This window comes from Chinchilla lanigera, unplaced genomic scaffold (genome assembly GCF_000276665.1).
Source record: "Chinchilla lanigera isolate Chin_1 unplaced genomic scaffold, ChiLan1.0 scaffold00063, whole genome shotgun sequence".
NCBI lineage: Eukaryota > Metazoa > Chordata > Mammalia > Rodentia > Chinchillidae > Chinchilla > Chinchilla lanigera.
The window spans coordinates 6,805,394-6,817,764 of record NW_004955464.1 but is presented as its reverse complement, the minus strand read 5'-3'; the positions used below and the strand labels follow the sequence as shown (position 1 = coordinate 6,817,764).

Below are 12,371 nucleotides of genomic sequence, written 5' to 3'. Positions count from 1 at the left end.
TAGTTGCTGATATTATAGGTAACCTTTTATCTTCCTGTTCTTCATTGGAAAATTCATTTTCAAAATCACCTTGTGTTTAACTCTCTCAGAGTTGAAACTAATGTAATTAATAGGACCAAAAAGTGCTTAATTGAAAATCTAGTGCTAAAAGGTGTCAGTAACTAACAACAGCAGACTGCCTCTCCCTACAGCAGCTACCTGTAGCAGCTGCTTAGAAAGCAGGATAAAAAGTAGCCAGGGAACATGCTGGCACTCAGGAGTTCTCTTTGTAATGCATAAACACAGTATTTCCAGCTTGTCCTTGAATGTCTGTTTTGTCTCAAGGTATGCTAGTCGACTGAGGATGCCTTTGTGTGTGGGGTGGGGCGGGGCAGGGGGTTGAAAATGGGCCAAGATCATGCTAAGCATATGTTCTGCACTGAGCTCCACCCCAGCCCCTGGGATGCCTTTTTTTGTTTGTTTGTTTTACATTGTTGCCTGATGAATTAGAACTTTACCTTATGTTGGTCTAGTAATTTTGAGTGAATGAAGTGAATGCCTGGTGTTTAATTTGACTTTTAATATACAGAGAATCGAGACCAAACAGGTTTGAAAGTCGTTAGGAAGAGCCTAGAACCTTTGTGTCAATCATTTGGAATCCTTACCACATCCTTACTTTACTTGGAACCTAGGAGCGATAACATAGCACTGAAGGGAATTTGTTTGATAAATACATAGGTACTGGTTTAGCAGTTTACACCAGCACTGTTGTAGTTAACACACTTGGTCAAATAATTCTTAATAAATAAACATTCATTGAACTCCTAAGTTCCAAACTTTGGGTCAGTCATGGATATACATCACACAGAAGTGATCGTACCATGCTCCCTGTCATTTGGAAGGCAGATTGCAAACATAAAATGAGTGTTACATGGTGAGTGTTAGAGAGGCGGGAGCAGAATGGAGAAGACTGGGTGAGTGGCCATGCACTCACAGAAGGAAGGAATTCTGGACGAGCAGGTTTGATTAAATTTGTTTGCTTTAGGAGAGCCAGCTCCTGAGCCCAGCCTGCTGACACATGCCTGTAATCTGAGGCTGAGGCAGGAGGATCAGGAGGCCAGGTAGGGCTACAGGGCCAGTTTGGAGCACATGGCAAGACCCCTCCTTAAAAAAAATGCCAGCTCCTGGACAAACTTTTTTTTTTTTTTTTTTTTTGGTCTTTTTGAGACAGGGTCTCACTATGCAGTTCAGGATGGCCTTGAACTCACAATGTTCCTCCTGCCTCAGCCTCCAGACTGCTGGGATTACAGGCATGCACCACCATGCCCGGCACAACATCTCTTTTTCTGTATGTGTGTTCTCTGTCATGTTAGCGCATAGACCCTTCCCATTAGACTTCTGTTACTTGGTTTTTGTACAGTGACTTCTTGCTATGATGAGGTGCAGTCAGTGAGGCACCTGGTGTAATTCATAGGAAGGCTTGAGAAGACCTGTCATTTCCTTTCTGTTTCAGTATCATAAGTCCTATAGATGGGAAGTCCATGGAGTCTATAACAAACGTGAAGATATTCCATGGCTCCGAGTATAAAGCAAATGGAAAAGTCATCAGATGGACAGAGGTAAGGAAATGAAACCTGAATTCTTTGGCCTGCTTTGATCACAACTCTTTGCTAGGTTGAGAGCCACATTCTGGAATATTAAAAATACATATATATATATATCTATATCTGAGGGAAAAAAGTCTCCTCGCTGACCTACTATACTCTAATTCACTCTGGTCTATCTCAGATCACTGGGAAGAGGTGACACCAAGTGCAGCCCTGCTGTAAGCTGTTGTGTCCTCTTTCCTGTGAACTAGCTTTTAGGGACTGGCTTGCACTAGGATTGAAAAGAGGTACGTCTCTTGAGTGCATGTCTTCAGTGTGTTCTTCAAACAAAAAACTTTTTTTATTTTGAGACAAGGTCTTGCTAAGTTGTCCAGGCTAGGCTCAAACTTGTGGTCAGTCATGCGGCACTCACAGTTAAATCTCCCAATAACATGGTCTTTATGTCACAATAAGAAAATTAAAGCTTAGGGGCTGAAGATTTAGCTCAGTGGCACAGCGCCTGCCTGGCAATTGCAGGGTTGTGAGTTTGATTCCCGGTACTGGAGAAAAACAAAAAAAAGAAGTTAAAGCTTATAAATTATGCTGTGTGCATGTACCAATCTGCCACAGTGAAACCCATTAATTTATACAACTGATAAAATAAAGGTTTTTTTTAAAAAATAATAAAGTTCAGAAACTAAATAACTTGGCAAAAATTACACAGCAAATACAGATCTGGCCAACTCCCACACTCTTTTCCACTAAATTAAGTTGCTCCTTAACATGGAGGCTATGTTAGGGGCCACACTGGGGCTGAGGGGATATAGGAGAAGTGTCACTCTGAACCTTCTAGGTGTCAAGCGCACCAAGTTCATGTCCCCTGAGATCGGAGAAGGAATTCCAAAGGACAAGGAGGTGAAGAATAGGAAAGGTTTATTAGGGGATAGGGATAGCTCCTGAGAGACCGGAGGGGTCCTGGAAGTAGGGTGCCACCAAGGCTATTCCTCTAAGAATGTTTTATAGAGCAAAGTCATGAGGTGGGTACAAAATCAAGAGCTGGGTAAAATGTGGGTCAAACTATATTCACCCAATAAGATTACAAGTATATCTGCTTAGCTTATATTGATCCTGTAGTAAAGTGGGTCATGTAGCAAGGGGACATAAGAACAAAGGCATTTTGGGGAAAGGATGGGTCTAGATGCTCTGGTCACCCACTTGGATGACTGATGTCTATCTGGACTTTACTGGACCAGGCGATACCAATTATATATAATTGTAAGTTACTGCTTATTCCTTAGGGAAGCATGTAGGCCTGGTCTTTGCATCTTTATCTTGAGGGCTGGCCTTCGACAGTTGCGCCTCCAGCTACAATTCTGATGTCTTTATTTTTCTGCTGACTTCCTTGAGTGCTCAGTCCCTCTCTGAGTGTATATTAATTTCTATGCCACCTCGTGTGTGTACAACTCACACATACCAGGAAATTTCTTCTCAAAGAGTAAATAGGTACACCTAGATGTCTTAAGTCCTTCCGAACCTCATACTTAGCTGTGAAAGAGGGCCAGGGATATAGCTCAGTGGTGCCAGGGCCTGCTTGGCAAGTGCGAGGTCCTGAGTCCGATTGCCGGTACCAAAAAAAAAAAAAACCAAGCTGTAAAATAGATTGCACTGGAAAATCTGTAGAGTTCCTTTCAGCTTTAAGTCTTAGCTTTCCTTTCTAATTCTGTGACTTCTGGCTGTCCCACTTCACTCATCAGGAAGCAGGGGACAGAAAGGTTTAAGGGTCTTGAGGTCCGTGCGGCTCTTCCTGACAGCATGGGGGCCCGAGTCTGGGCTAGGTTGTTTCAGGGAATTCGTCATTCATTCCCTACTCTGTGTTCACACACAGCTGATTTTAGTTATTTACTTCGTCATGATCAGCCCTGTGATGCATTTTGAGCAGTGCAGTCTGGAACATGTAAAACTTCATGTCATATAATCTTGCTTGGCCTCCGTTCCCTCCCTGTGCTCTGCAGTCACTCGGTGGGGTAGGCGGGCTGCCCTTCCTGCCGTGCAGGTGAGAACACAGCCTTTACTAATGCTGCTCCTTGGCAGAGCGGGCCCTGCGTGCTCTCCTGCCTCCTCCTCCGAGGCTCTGCCCAAAGCCTCCAGGCACGGCCACAGAGGTGCCCCTTTGGTTAATATTCTTGGTATAAGCCCCTTATTAAGCAGGACGCTGGGCTTTGGTGTATATTTCTTTATTTTTTATATTTTGACTTTATATTGTTACTCTTTATAATATAGAGGATGGATGCTTTCCATTTTTTACAGAGGCAAATTAGATATTAGAAAGCCTTTGAAGTCAGGTGTGGGGGTGCATGCCTGTAATGCCAGCACTTGGGGCTGAAGCAGGAGGATTGCTGCTAGTTCGAATTCAGTCTTTATTACAAAGTTGAGACCCTGTCTCAAGGGAAAAAAAGAAGAGGGTAAAGAGGAGAAGAGGAGAAATGGTGGGGGGAAGAAAAGCAAAAACTAGTAGCACTAGTTTTTTGAAAGCCTCGTGTGAGAGCTTATATACCTGTAATCTCACCTACCTGGGAGACTGAGACAGAAGGATCACCTGAATCAAGAGTTCGAGGGCAGCCTGGGCAACATGGTGAGACCCTGTATCAGACGCGCACACACACACACACAAAACAACAAAAACAAGTGCTTTGACTAGTTTCCTCTGCGTGGTGAGGGCTCAGGGCTCAGCTCCAGGTTTGCTGTGCTTCTGCCCACGCACGCACAGACACAGCTCTCGCCTGCACAATGCCAGGGCCACGTGGTGGGCAAAGCTCGGCAGCAAAAGGCAGAAGACTTGGATTGTGGGCCTGCCTGTCTCTGAGTACTTCTGTGTACTTGAGTGAGCCTCTCCGCTTTCATGAATACTCTGTAAAACAAAGGGGCTGGGTCATCCTCTGTCAGGGCTATTCTGGTCGTTGTGCTTTGTTGTCTTTTGTTTTTTCTTGTGGTACTAAGGATTGAAACCAGGACCTTCACTATGAGCCATATTTTCTGTTTTTTTTTTTTTATTATTTTGAGACAAGGTCTTGCTAAGTTGTCCAGGCTAGGCTCAAACTTGTGGTCCTCCTGCCCCAGCCTCCTCGAATCCTAGGAGTACAGGTGTGGGCTACCACCCCCAGCTTAGGGTGGAGCATGTAGACTCTCAGATCATTTCTTAAGAAAATTGTCTACACATACATATTACCTTTTAGATGTGTCAGTGCAAAAACATAGGCATCTCAGCTTCTGAGGAGAATGTGCCCTTAGATCCTGCTGCATGGAGGCTTGCGGGAAGATAGCACTGCCGCCCTCAGTGTCGGCACAGGCCCGAGAGCAGGGACTGTTTCCATAAAGCCTCACTTTTCATAGCCCCAGGACTTTATAGCGTATGCACTTCATGGTGTCTTGCGCATCTTGGAGAATCAGGGTGCTTCCGTACAGTGAGCCAGCCTGCTTGTGTCTTCCAAAATCTGGCCCAAGCGTAAGTTCTCTCTTGTTTGGGGAACAGGTGTTTTTCCTGGAAAACGATGACCAGCATAACTGCCTGAGTGACCCTGCAGACCACAGCAGGCTGACCGAGCATGTTGCCAAGGCCTTTTGCCTTGCTCTCTGTCCCCACCTGAAGCTTCTAAAGGAAGATGGAATGACAAAACTGGGATTGCGTGTGACACTTGACTCAGATCAGGTAAGGAAGGTCTTGGGCTGCTTTTGAAGCTGTCCTTGGGCGATGTCTATAGGCTGTGTGAGTTTTTCTGAACTGACCCAGTTTAGCTCCGTAGACCTGGTCTGAGCAGATGGAGTATTCTGATTCTCCCGCTTGTAGTACTAATTCACCTGAACTTGCCACTCGGTCAGGCGCTCTCAGAGCCATCAGGACAGTGGCCTCTCCCTGCCTGCATTCCAGGGAGTTGCCTTTCTTCTTGCTGTGGGCCGAGGAGGTCATGTGAGGACCTAATGCCACCCTGTGACTGGCATCTATCTGCACTACCCTCTAACACTCCCTTAGAGGGCAGGTCCCACGGTATCACTAATCCTTTTTTTTTTTTTTTTTTTTGGTTTGTTTTTGTTTTGGAGATAGTCTTGCTGGCCTTTAACTCACTAGTTAGCTCAGACTGGCCTTAAATGCTCAGCAGTCCTCCTGCCTCAGCCTCTCAAGTGCTTGAATTACAGGTGTGCCACCATGCCAGGCTCCAGTCTTCTTAACCCTACTGGAGCAGGCTTCTGATAACTGGACTTTGCAGCTGTCCATACCTTAGTGAGATGGTTCTGACAGCACTTACATGCTAGTTCAAGGCTAAGAATTGAACCGTTTCTCTAATATGTAATTGTTCTATCAGTTCAGATCTCCTATTGTCAGGTTTCCCTCCCTGTCTTCCTTAACGTTTTTCTATGCTCTTCATAGTAACAACCCGGTCTTCGTTTTCCAAGCCCAGTTACTTTCCCGGTTTCTCCCCTGTGGCGAAGCCCTCTTAATCTCCTTGCATTTCTTTTGGATGCTGGCTGCCTTCCGCAGGTCCTCTGGGTCCTGCTTTGATGCTTACAGTTGCCGGATGTCTCTCTTCAGCCCTTCAGCTCTGAGCCATTAGACAGCGAGGGTGGGCTCTCAGCCTGCCTCTGCCTTCCACCTCTCAGCTCTTCCCAAAGTGCTGCTCGCGGCCCGAGTGCTTACGGCCGACACTGGTTCCCAAGTGCAGAACTGTGCTCTATCCGAAGTGCAAGGTTATGTGTCTGGCTCCATTTTCTGACTAGTCATCCATCAACAGGTATTTCTTTTCCACTGGAGACCCTGCCCCGTGCTTTAGGAAGCATATTGGGGGAACTGCTAATGAAGCAGCATGGTCCTGTCTCAAAAGGTACTAATAATGTCGCTGGAGAGAAAACTCTCAAATAACAAGCAGAGAACAAGTACTTTTCTGTGAAATGTATAGTTTCTGGAGGTCAGGGGCCCTGTTATCTTTGCATCCCTGTGTTTGCAGGTGCTCAGAAAATGGCGCACGGGTAACTGGATGGGCTGAAGAACAAATGCTGTGTTAGGAAGTCGTACATTGTCTACTCCTCATTTCAGTTTTAACAACCAAAGGTTACAGCATTATTTCTGACTCTCTGTACCTCCCTTTCCAACAAAACCAAGACCTTAACAGGCTAAGTGGCTAGCCCAAGCTCTTCTGGCTCTCAAGGGTCCAGGATGAGTAAATGACAGGATGCGGCATGACAGTTCGGGGAAGGAAAGGGATGTGTATCCCCTGTTGGGCATCTAGCCGGGAGCAGCAGGAACACTGCCTTTTGCGTCCAGTCTCCTTGGCGCTCAGCCCTCCGGAGCGGTCTTGTCTGCCTAGGAAGTAACCTGCCGTCCCCTTCTCTCTGTGGTGCAGGTTGGCTATCAAGCGGGGAGCAATGGCCAGCCCCTCCCCGCCCAGTACATGAACGATCTGGACAGCGCCTTGGTGCCGGTGATCCACGGAGGGGCCTGCCAGCTCAGCGAGGGCCCCGTCGTCATGGAGCTCATCTTTTATATTCTGGAGAACATCGCATAGACAGAGAAGACTTCGTGTTTTTCTGTTCTGACCTGTTGCAACAGCAGTCATACCCAAATCATTTGCACTTTAAAACTGGAAGATTAAGCTTTTGTTAACACTATTAATGGGGGGAGGGTGGAATAGGGCGGGAATGGGGACCTGGGGAACGAGGGTGGGTAAGGGTGGTTGGGGGAACAGATGTTCCATACTTCTGTGTCTTCTATGCATCGTCCACCAAGAAGACCTGGACAGCTTCTGTTACTGCACAGTAGTTATGCTATCTTTGCAGCTAATCCCCTTCTCTTACTGTCTAGACAAGAATTCTGCTCCACTCTTTTCAGATTAGTCATGGTCATGTGCTCAGAAATGCTCAGATGGGTACAACCTTCACCAAGGGTGGGGTGGGAGGGCGAAGGGAAAATAAACCGTGAAACATCAGTTTTGCACTCTCTGTACAGAATCGGTGTAAAGAGGACAACTCCACACAGATCTCGTCCCAGTTGTATCACAGCTGTTTACCAAGTAGAAGTCACACTTAGATTATTTGTTTTTACAGATTTCTCGTTGAAGTGAATCAAAGACCAAAGGGAGCCGTGTAGTCACGAAGAGCTCCACGTGGTCGTGGAGGAGCTCAGTGTAAGCGAGGCACGTGGGCAGCAGAGCTGTGCAGGACCACGTGAGACCTGCCCAGGGGAGTGGCGGATATTAAACTGGGCCTTTCTGTGAAAGCTGACAAAAGATACCCAAGACATTTTTAGTTGCTATATACTAGAAGTATTTTTTTACACAGTTTATTGGGAAAGCGTTTTGACCTCCAAGAAAGCTGCATGTACAAAAAACCCCACTCTGTACCCTTCACCCAGATTCGCTTGATTGTTCACATACTAACATTTTGCCCCATATGTTTCTCTGAATCCCTACCAAAAAACTGAAGCATTTAAGTTGCATGCATCACACTCCTTTACCTCTGAATACGTTGATGCTTATTTCCTGTCTATATGGACAGCCTTACATAACTGCAGATCAGTTAATCAACTTTAGCAAAGTTCACACTGATACCGTATTTTAACCTGGTATCTGTCATGTCTTGTGTAGCATTCCCCCACCCGCAAGAAACCTTCTAGCCTAGGAGCAGACATAGCCTGTAGCTGTTACGACTTGCTTTTACCTTTTGTCATTGGTATCTTCTGTGACTACAGGCCTCTCCATCTTGTTTTGTAATAGAAAAATACCTCATTTTGAGTTTGATGTTTAGAGTCACTTTATGTATTCTTGACCAGAATCATTTGCTATCCATCTGCCTCTCATTGAGGTGGTAATTCTGACAACCTGATCAAGGTGTTGACTAATTTCTCTACTATACCCCCGCAAATAATAACCAACATATGTGAAAGACATTGTCAGACCAGGCAGATATCTTGTTCATCAAAATATTCCCTTAGATTTAGCATACAGTTTCATACCTGTTCTGATATTATACAACACTTGGAAAATAATTTTCCAGTTCTAGAATTCCATCCACATGTACCAGCTGAACTTAGTAATCTGTACATAGAAGCCCTTTCTTCGTCCCTATTTTATCCATTCATTTAATTTTTATTATGGTCTTATGAATTTTTCTTCAGTGATTCTAATTTATTATTTTGGTGCTTAGGTCTTAGCTTTGACCAAATGGAGCACCTTCAGGCTAGCTCCTACATCCTTACGACATAATTAATTTTTAACACTTTGTTTACTAGCTTAAAAAGATGCTTCAGACGAAACTTACTCTTATTTTCATCTCCCTGAAATCAGCCATTTCTTCAAGGAGCTTTGGTTTCTTTTAAAGGGAATGGGACCAGAAACCAAGGTCTGGCTTACCCAGGATATACTCTGATAATTTTCTCTTCAGAACTTGTTTTGAAACTAGGTGTGGTAATGAATGCTTGTCATCCCAACTTGGGAAGCAGAGGCAAGACAACTGTTAATTTCCAGGCCAGCTCAGGCAACTTAGTGAGGCTGTATCTCAAAACCTAAGAAGGGCTGTGGATGAAGCTCGGTGGTGGAGGTTGCCTAGGCTCTATCCCTGGTTCCGCAAGGAAGAAAATTTATTCTGGACACACACCAAATGGATTCAACAGCCCAAAGTTTGAAGAACAGGGAGAGACTGCGCCCCACTGGCTGGAGCAGGGCCTAGCACTTGGCAGTAACTGGCTGTAGAGCTTGAGTTCAGGGCAGTAGCTGTTTCCCAGACAGATACCCAAAGGCCCGGCCTGGAAAACTTTGCTGGGTTCATCCCTAATTGGGGTGAGGGTTGTATTTACAGCTACTTCTCCAAAGGCGTTGGTATTAGAAGCTACCAAGAACCGTAACTGGACCCTTCATATAGACTCAGAGATACTAGGGCTTCTAAGCTTCCCCTGCACCCGTACAGCACTAATACGGACTGAGCCCTAGGACCGTGTGTGCCCACAAGCCGGAGAACGGGGCCAGGTGTATTTGGTGTTAATACCAGCTTAGGTCTAAATACACCTCAGAAGTTTGGCACTTCTACAGCGGCTGGTCCTGCTTTCCTGTAGTTTGTCTTCCACCTCTACTAAATCCATCTTCCCTGCTGTACATTATTTCTTCTGGATCAGTGCAGGCTTTTTAATTCTCCCACTAGTCAGGGTGAGAAGTCCTTTATTTGTAGTAAAATCACCTTATGGGGTTGGGTATAAAACCAAGACTACTTTGTTTTCTTCTATGTTTATCTTTGGCTTTATACAATGTGTACAGTAAGAATTATATTAAGCAAAATCCTGAGCATCGTATTTCTGAGAAGGCAAACTTTCCTAGATTGTAAACAGTGAGCTACAGCATCCTTAGCTGAAGAGAAACAGAATTGTCATTCTAGTAATGTCTTACATTTTTGAAATTACTGAATGCTTGCCAAGTACCAGGCACTGTTTCTCCATCTGTCCTCAGCAGCACTTCCGAGCACCTACTGCATTCCCGAGCGGGAGCGTAACTTCCCGTCTCCTGTCTTTTCCCATGCACAATGGGTCCTGCTGGTGGGCCCCAAATGTCCAGTTCAGTTTACCTCTGTGATCATCTGGGAAACAGTTTAAACATTTAACACATTTCAGGCATTTGTTTCTAGAACTGATAGTGGTTCTACTTTAATGCTAAAATAGTAATTTAAATAGTGGTCATGAGATTTGTAGGGGTGGTTTACATGGACGGAAGGACTAAGGGGCAGAGCAGGAAAAATGATGCCCATCCTCAAGCCCGGGCAGCTGAGGCCGGAAAAGGGAAAGCTGCTTCGGTGATGGAGCTGGACCGGGTGTAGACTCTCTGGGGTGCCAGTCCCGGCCTCACTGTTCTGACCTGAGAAGGGCTGACCTTACTTAAAGGGCAAGGCCTTTTAGGAGATGCCTCAAATACTGGGAAAACAAGCTCTCAAAATTTGGAAGCAACCATGCAACAGTGCTACAAAAAAGGAAAAATATTAATGTCATAATGAATGTGCCCCTTAATTACAAGCAAGATTTCTAAGATCAATTTCATCCATATTCTATTCACTAATTCACAAGAAAGCGTGCCCTGTGTCAGATCGAAGAATTTAAAGTCTGAAAATGATCCAGGTAGTGCCTGGTTCCCAAGTGCACATGAATGATACGTCTCCAATGTCTGGTCACAGTATTGGGATGAAGCTTAGGACAGCAGGAGCCTGGGTAGCCCCTCCCACTCCCCATGCAAGCCTTTGCGACAACAAAGGCCTTTTAAGAACCACAGTTTCCAAGTCCAGTGGATGGCTTTGTCTTGCCTCGGTCAGCCCTGAGGTTTGGTTTTTCTAAAGAGCAAAGAGCAGTGAAGCCCACTGAAACTGAGTGTGTTACAAAGGAGAATCTTTGGAGCCATAAAAAGTGCCCTGTTGAAATGGGGTATTTCCAGCAGAGGCCTGAACTGGGCTTGTCAGAACCTTTGCAGATAAACCCGCTGCCCTCATTAGTAAGTGCTGGCTTGGACACAAACCGTGAGGGGAAAACTAGGCTGGGTTGCCTTGGCTCCTGATGACCCTCTTGATTCTAGATCATGGCTTGTTTGACAGATATGTGTGATTTCAAATAAATGTTAAATCTCAACTCTGGAAGTTCTGGTAGCTCACTCTGACAGGTAAGACCAACCAGTGGGCTCTTGGGAAAAGTCACTGGTCTGTAATCCTGCTGTTGCCACTAAAAGCTCTGCTCTTTAGGGGTAGGGAAGCATGGCCCAACCCTGTTACCCCCAAGGAAGATATAAAAGCTCAAGCCCTGAGCTGTGCTTATGCAATACTATAGTGATCAGTAAGCTGAATGTATCTGCTTCACTTACAGCCTTTTACAAATAATCTTGAAAAATGTTTTTGTTAAATCTAATGCTTCAAAAGGGGTGTTTATTTCTAAGAACTGTAGACTATTAAGAGTTTTGAATATTAAACCTGTTACAATTACAAGTCCCTTCATCATTTCTATCCCTTTAGAAAAAGCCAAAGGAGAATTTCTTGGAAAGAACTAAAGTATGTCCTGAGCAACGAGCTGGCTCAAAAGAGGAAGCTACAGCAGCAGTGGACAACTGTTACCGCTACTCTGACTTTTAAACAGTGCCAGGGAGACTGCTGGCTTACAATGTGTGTAGAATGCAGAATCCCTGCAATGAATCAGACCTAGTTTCTTAAATAAATAAAAGTTGGCTACATAAAATTTTATATATATATTTATATATATATATATATATATATATATATATATTACCATTCTTAAACAATTCAAACTCAAAAACTACAAACATAAAAGGGTCTTTTACATTTATACAGAGTCGTAGAAATCACAATTTGGGAAGCATGGGCACAGATAGCTCTGAATTAATGTTCCAAGAAGGCCGGAAAAATAAAAGCTTATATGTTGAGAAAGAATATAACCAACAGAAGATATAGAAAATCTGTAACCAAAATGCAGATGTTCATAAAACAAGACTTGGATAATATGTTCATGTATATCTTGACCCTCTGGCACAATGCAGTGGTCTAATCATTTCTGGGTCATTCCTGATGCCTAAAGTAAAAGGATGAAGGTGGCCAATTCCACATTCCAGGCAGCAGCTGTAATCATTCTTAAAATTTCTGCTTCCACAATGGCCTCCCAGCTCTATTTTGAGTTTTTCTGTGTTGATGTCATTGTAATTTTCCTTTTACTTTGTTTTCCAAAACAAAAAGAAGAAAGAAAGAAAGAAAGAAAGAAAGAAAGAAAGAAAGAAAGAAAGAAAGAAA

General features: G+C 44.4%; 1 protein-coding gene across 1 annotated transcript in view; it reads left to right on the top strand.

The window, feature by feature from the left end:
- The window catches only part of Zfyve9 (zinc finger, FYVE domain containing 9), a gene marked incomplete at its 5' end in the record, with an annotated part of 129,378 nt that extends 117,573 nt beyond the window's left edge, over window positions 1-11,805 (top strand). Inside the window, 3 exon segments of the mRNA XM_013521608.1 lie at window positions 1,493-1,598; window positions 5,095-5,271; window positions 6,959-11,805. Of these exon segments, the coding sequence (XP_013377062.1) occupies window positions 1,493-1,598; window positions 5,095-5,271; window positions 6,959-7,120 (445 nt within the window). The 3' untranslated portion in view covers window positions 7,121-11,805.
- Between the last annotated feature and the right edge of the window lie 566 nt (window positions 11,806-12,371).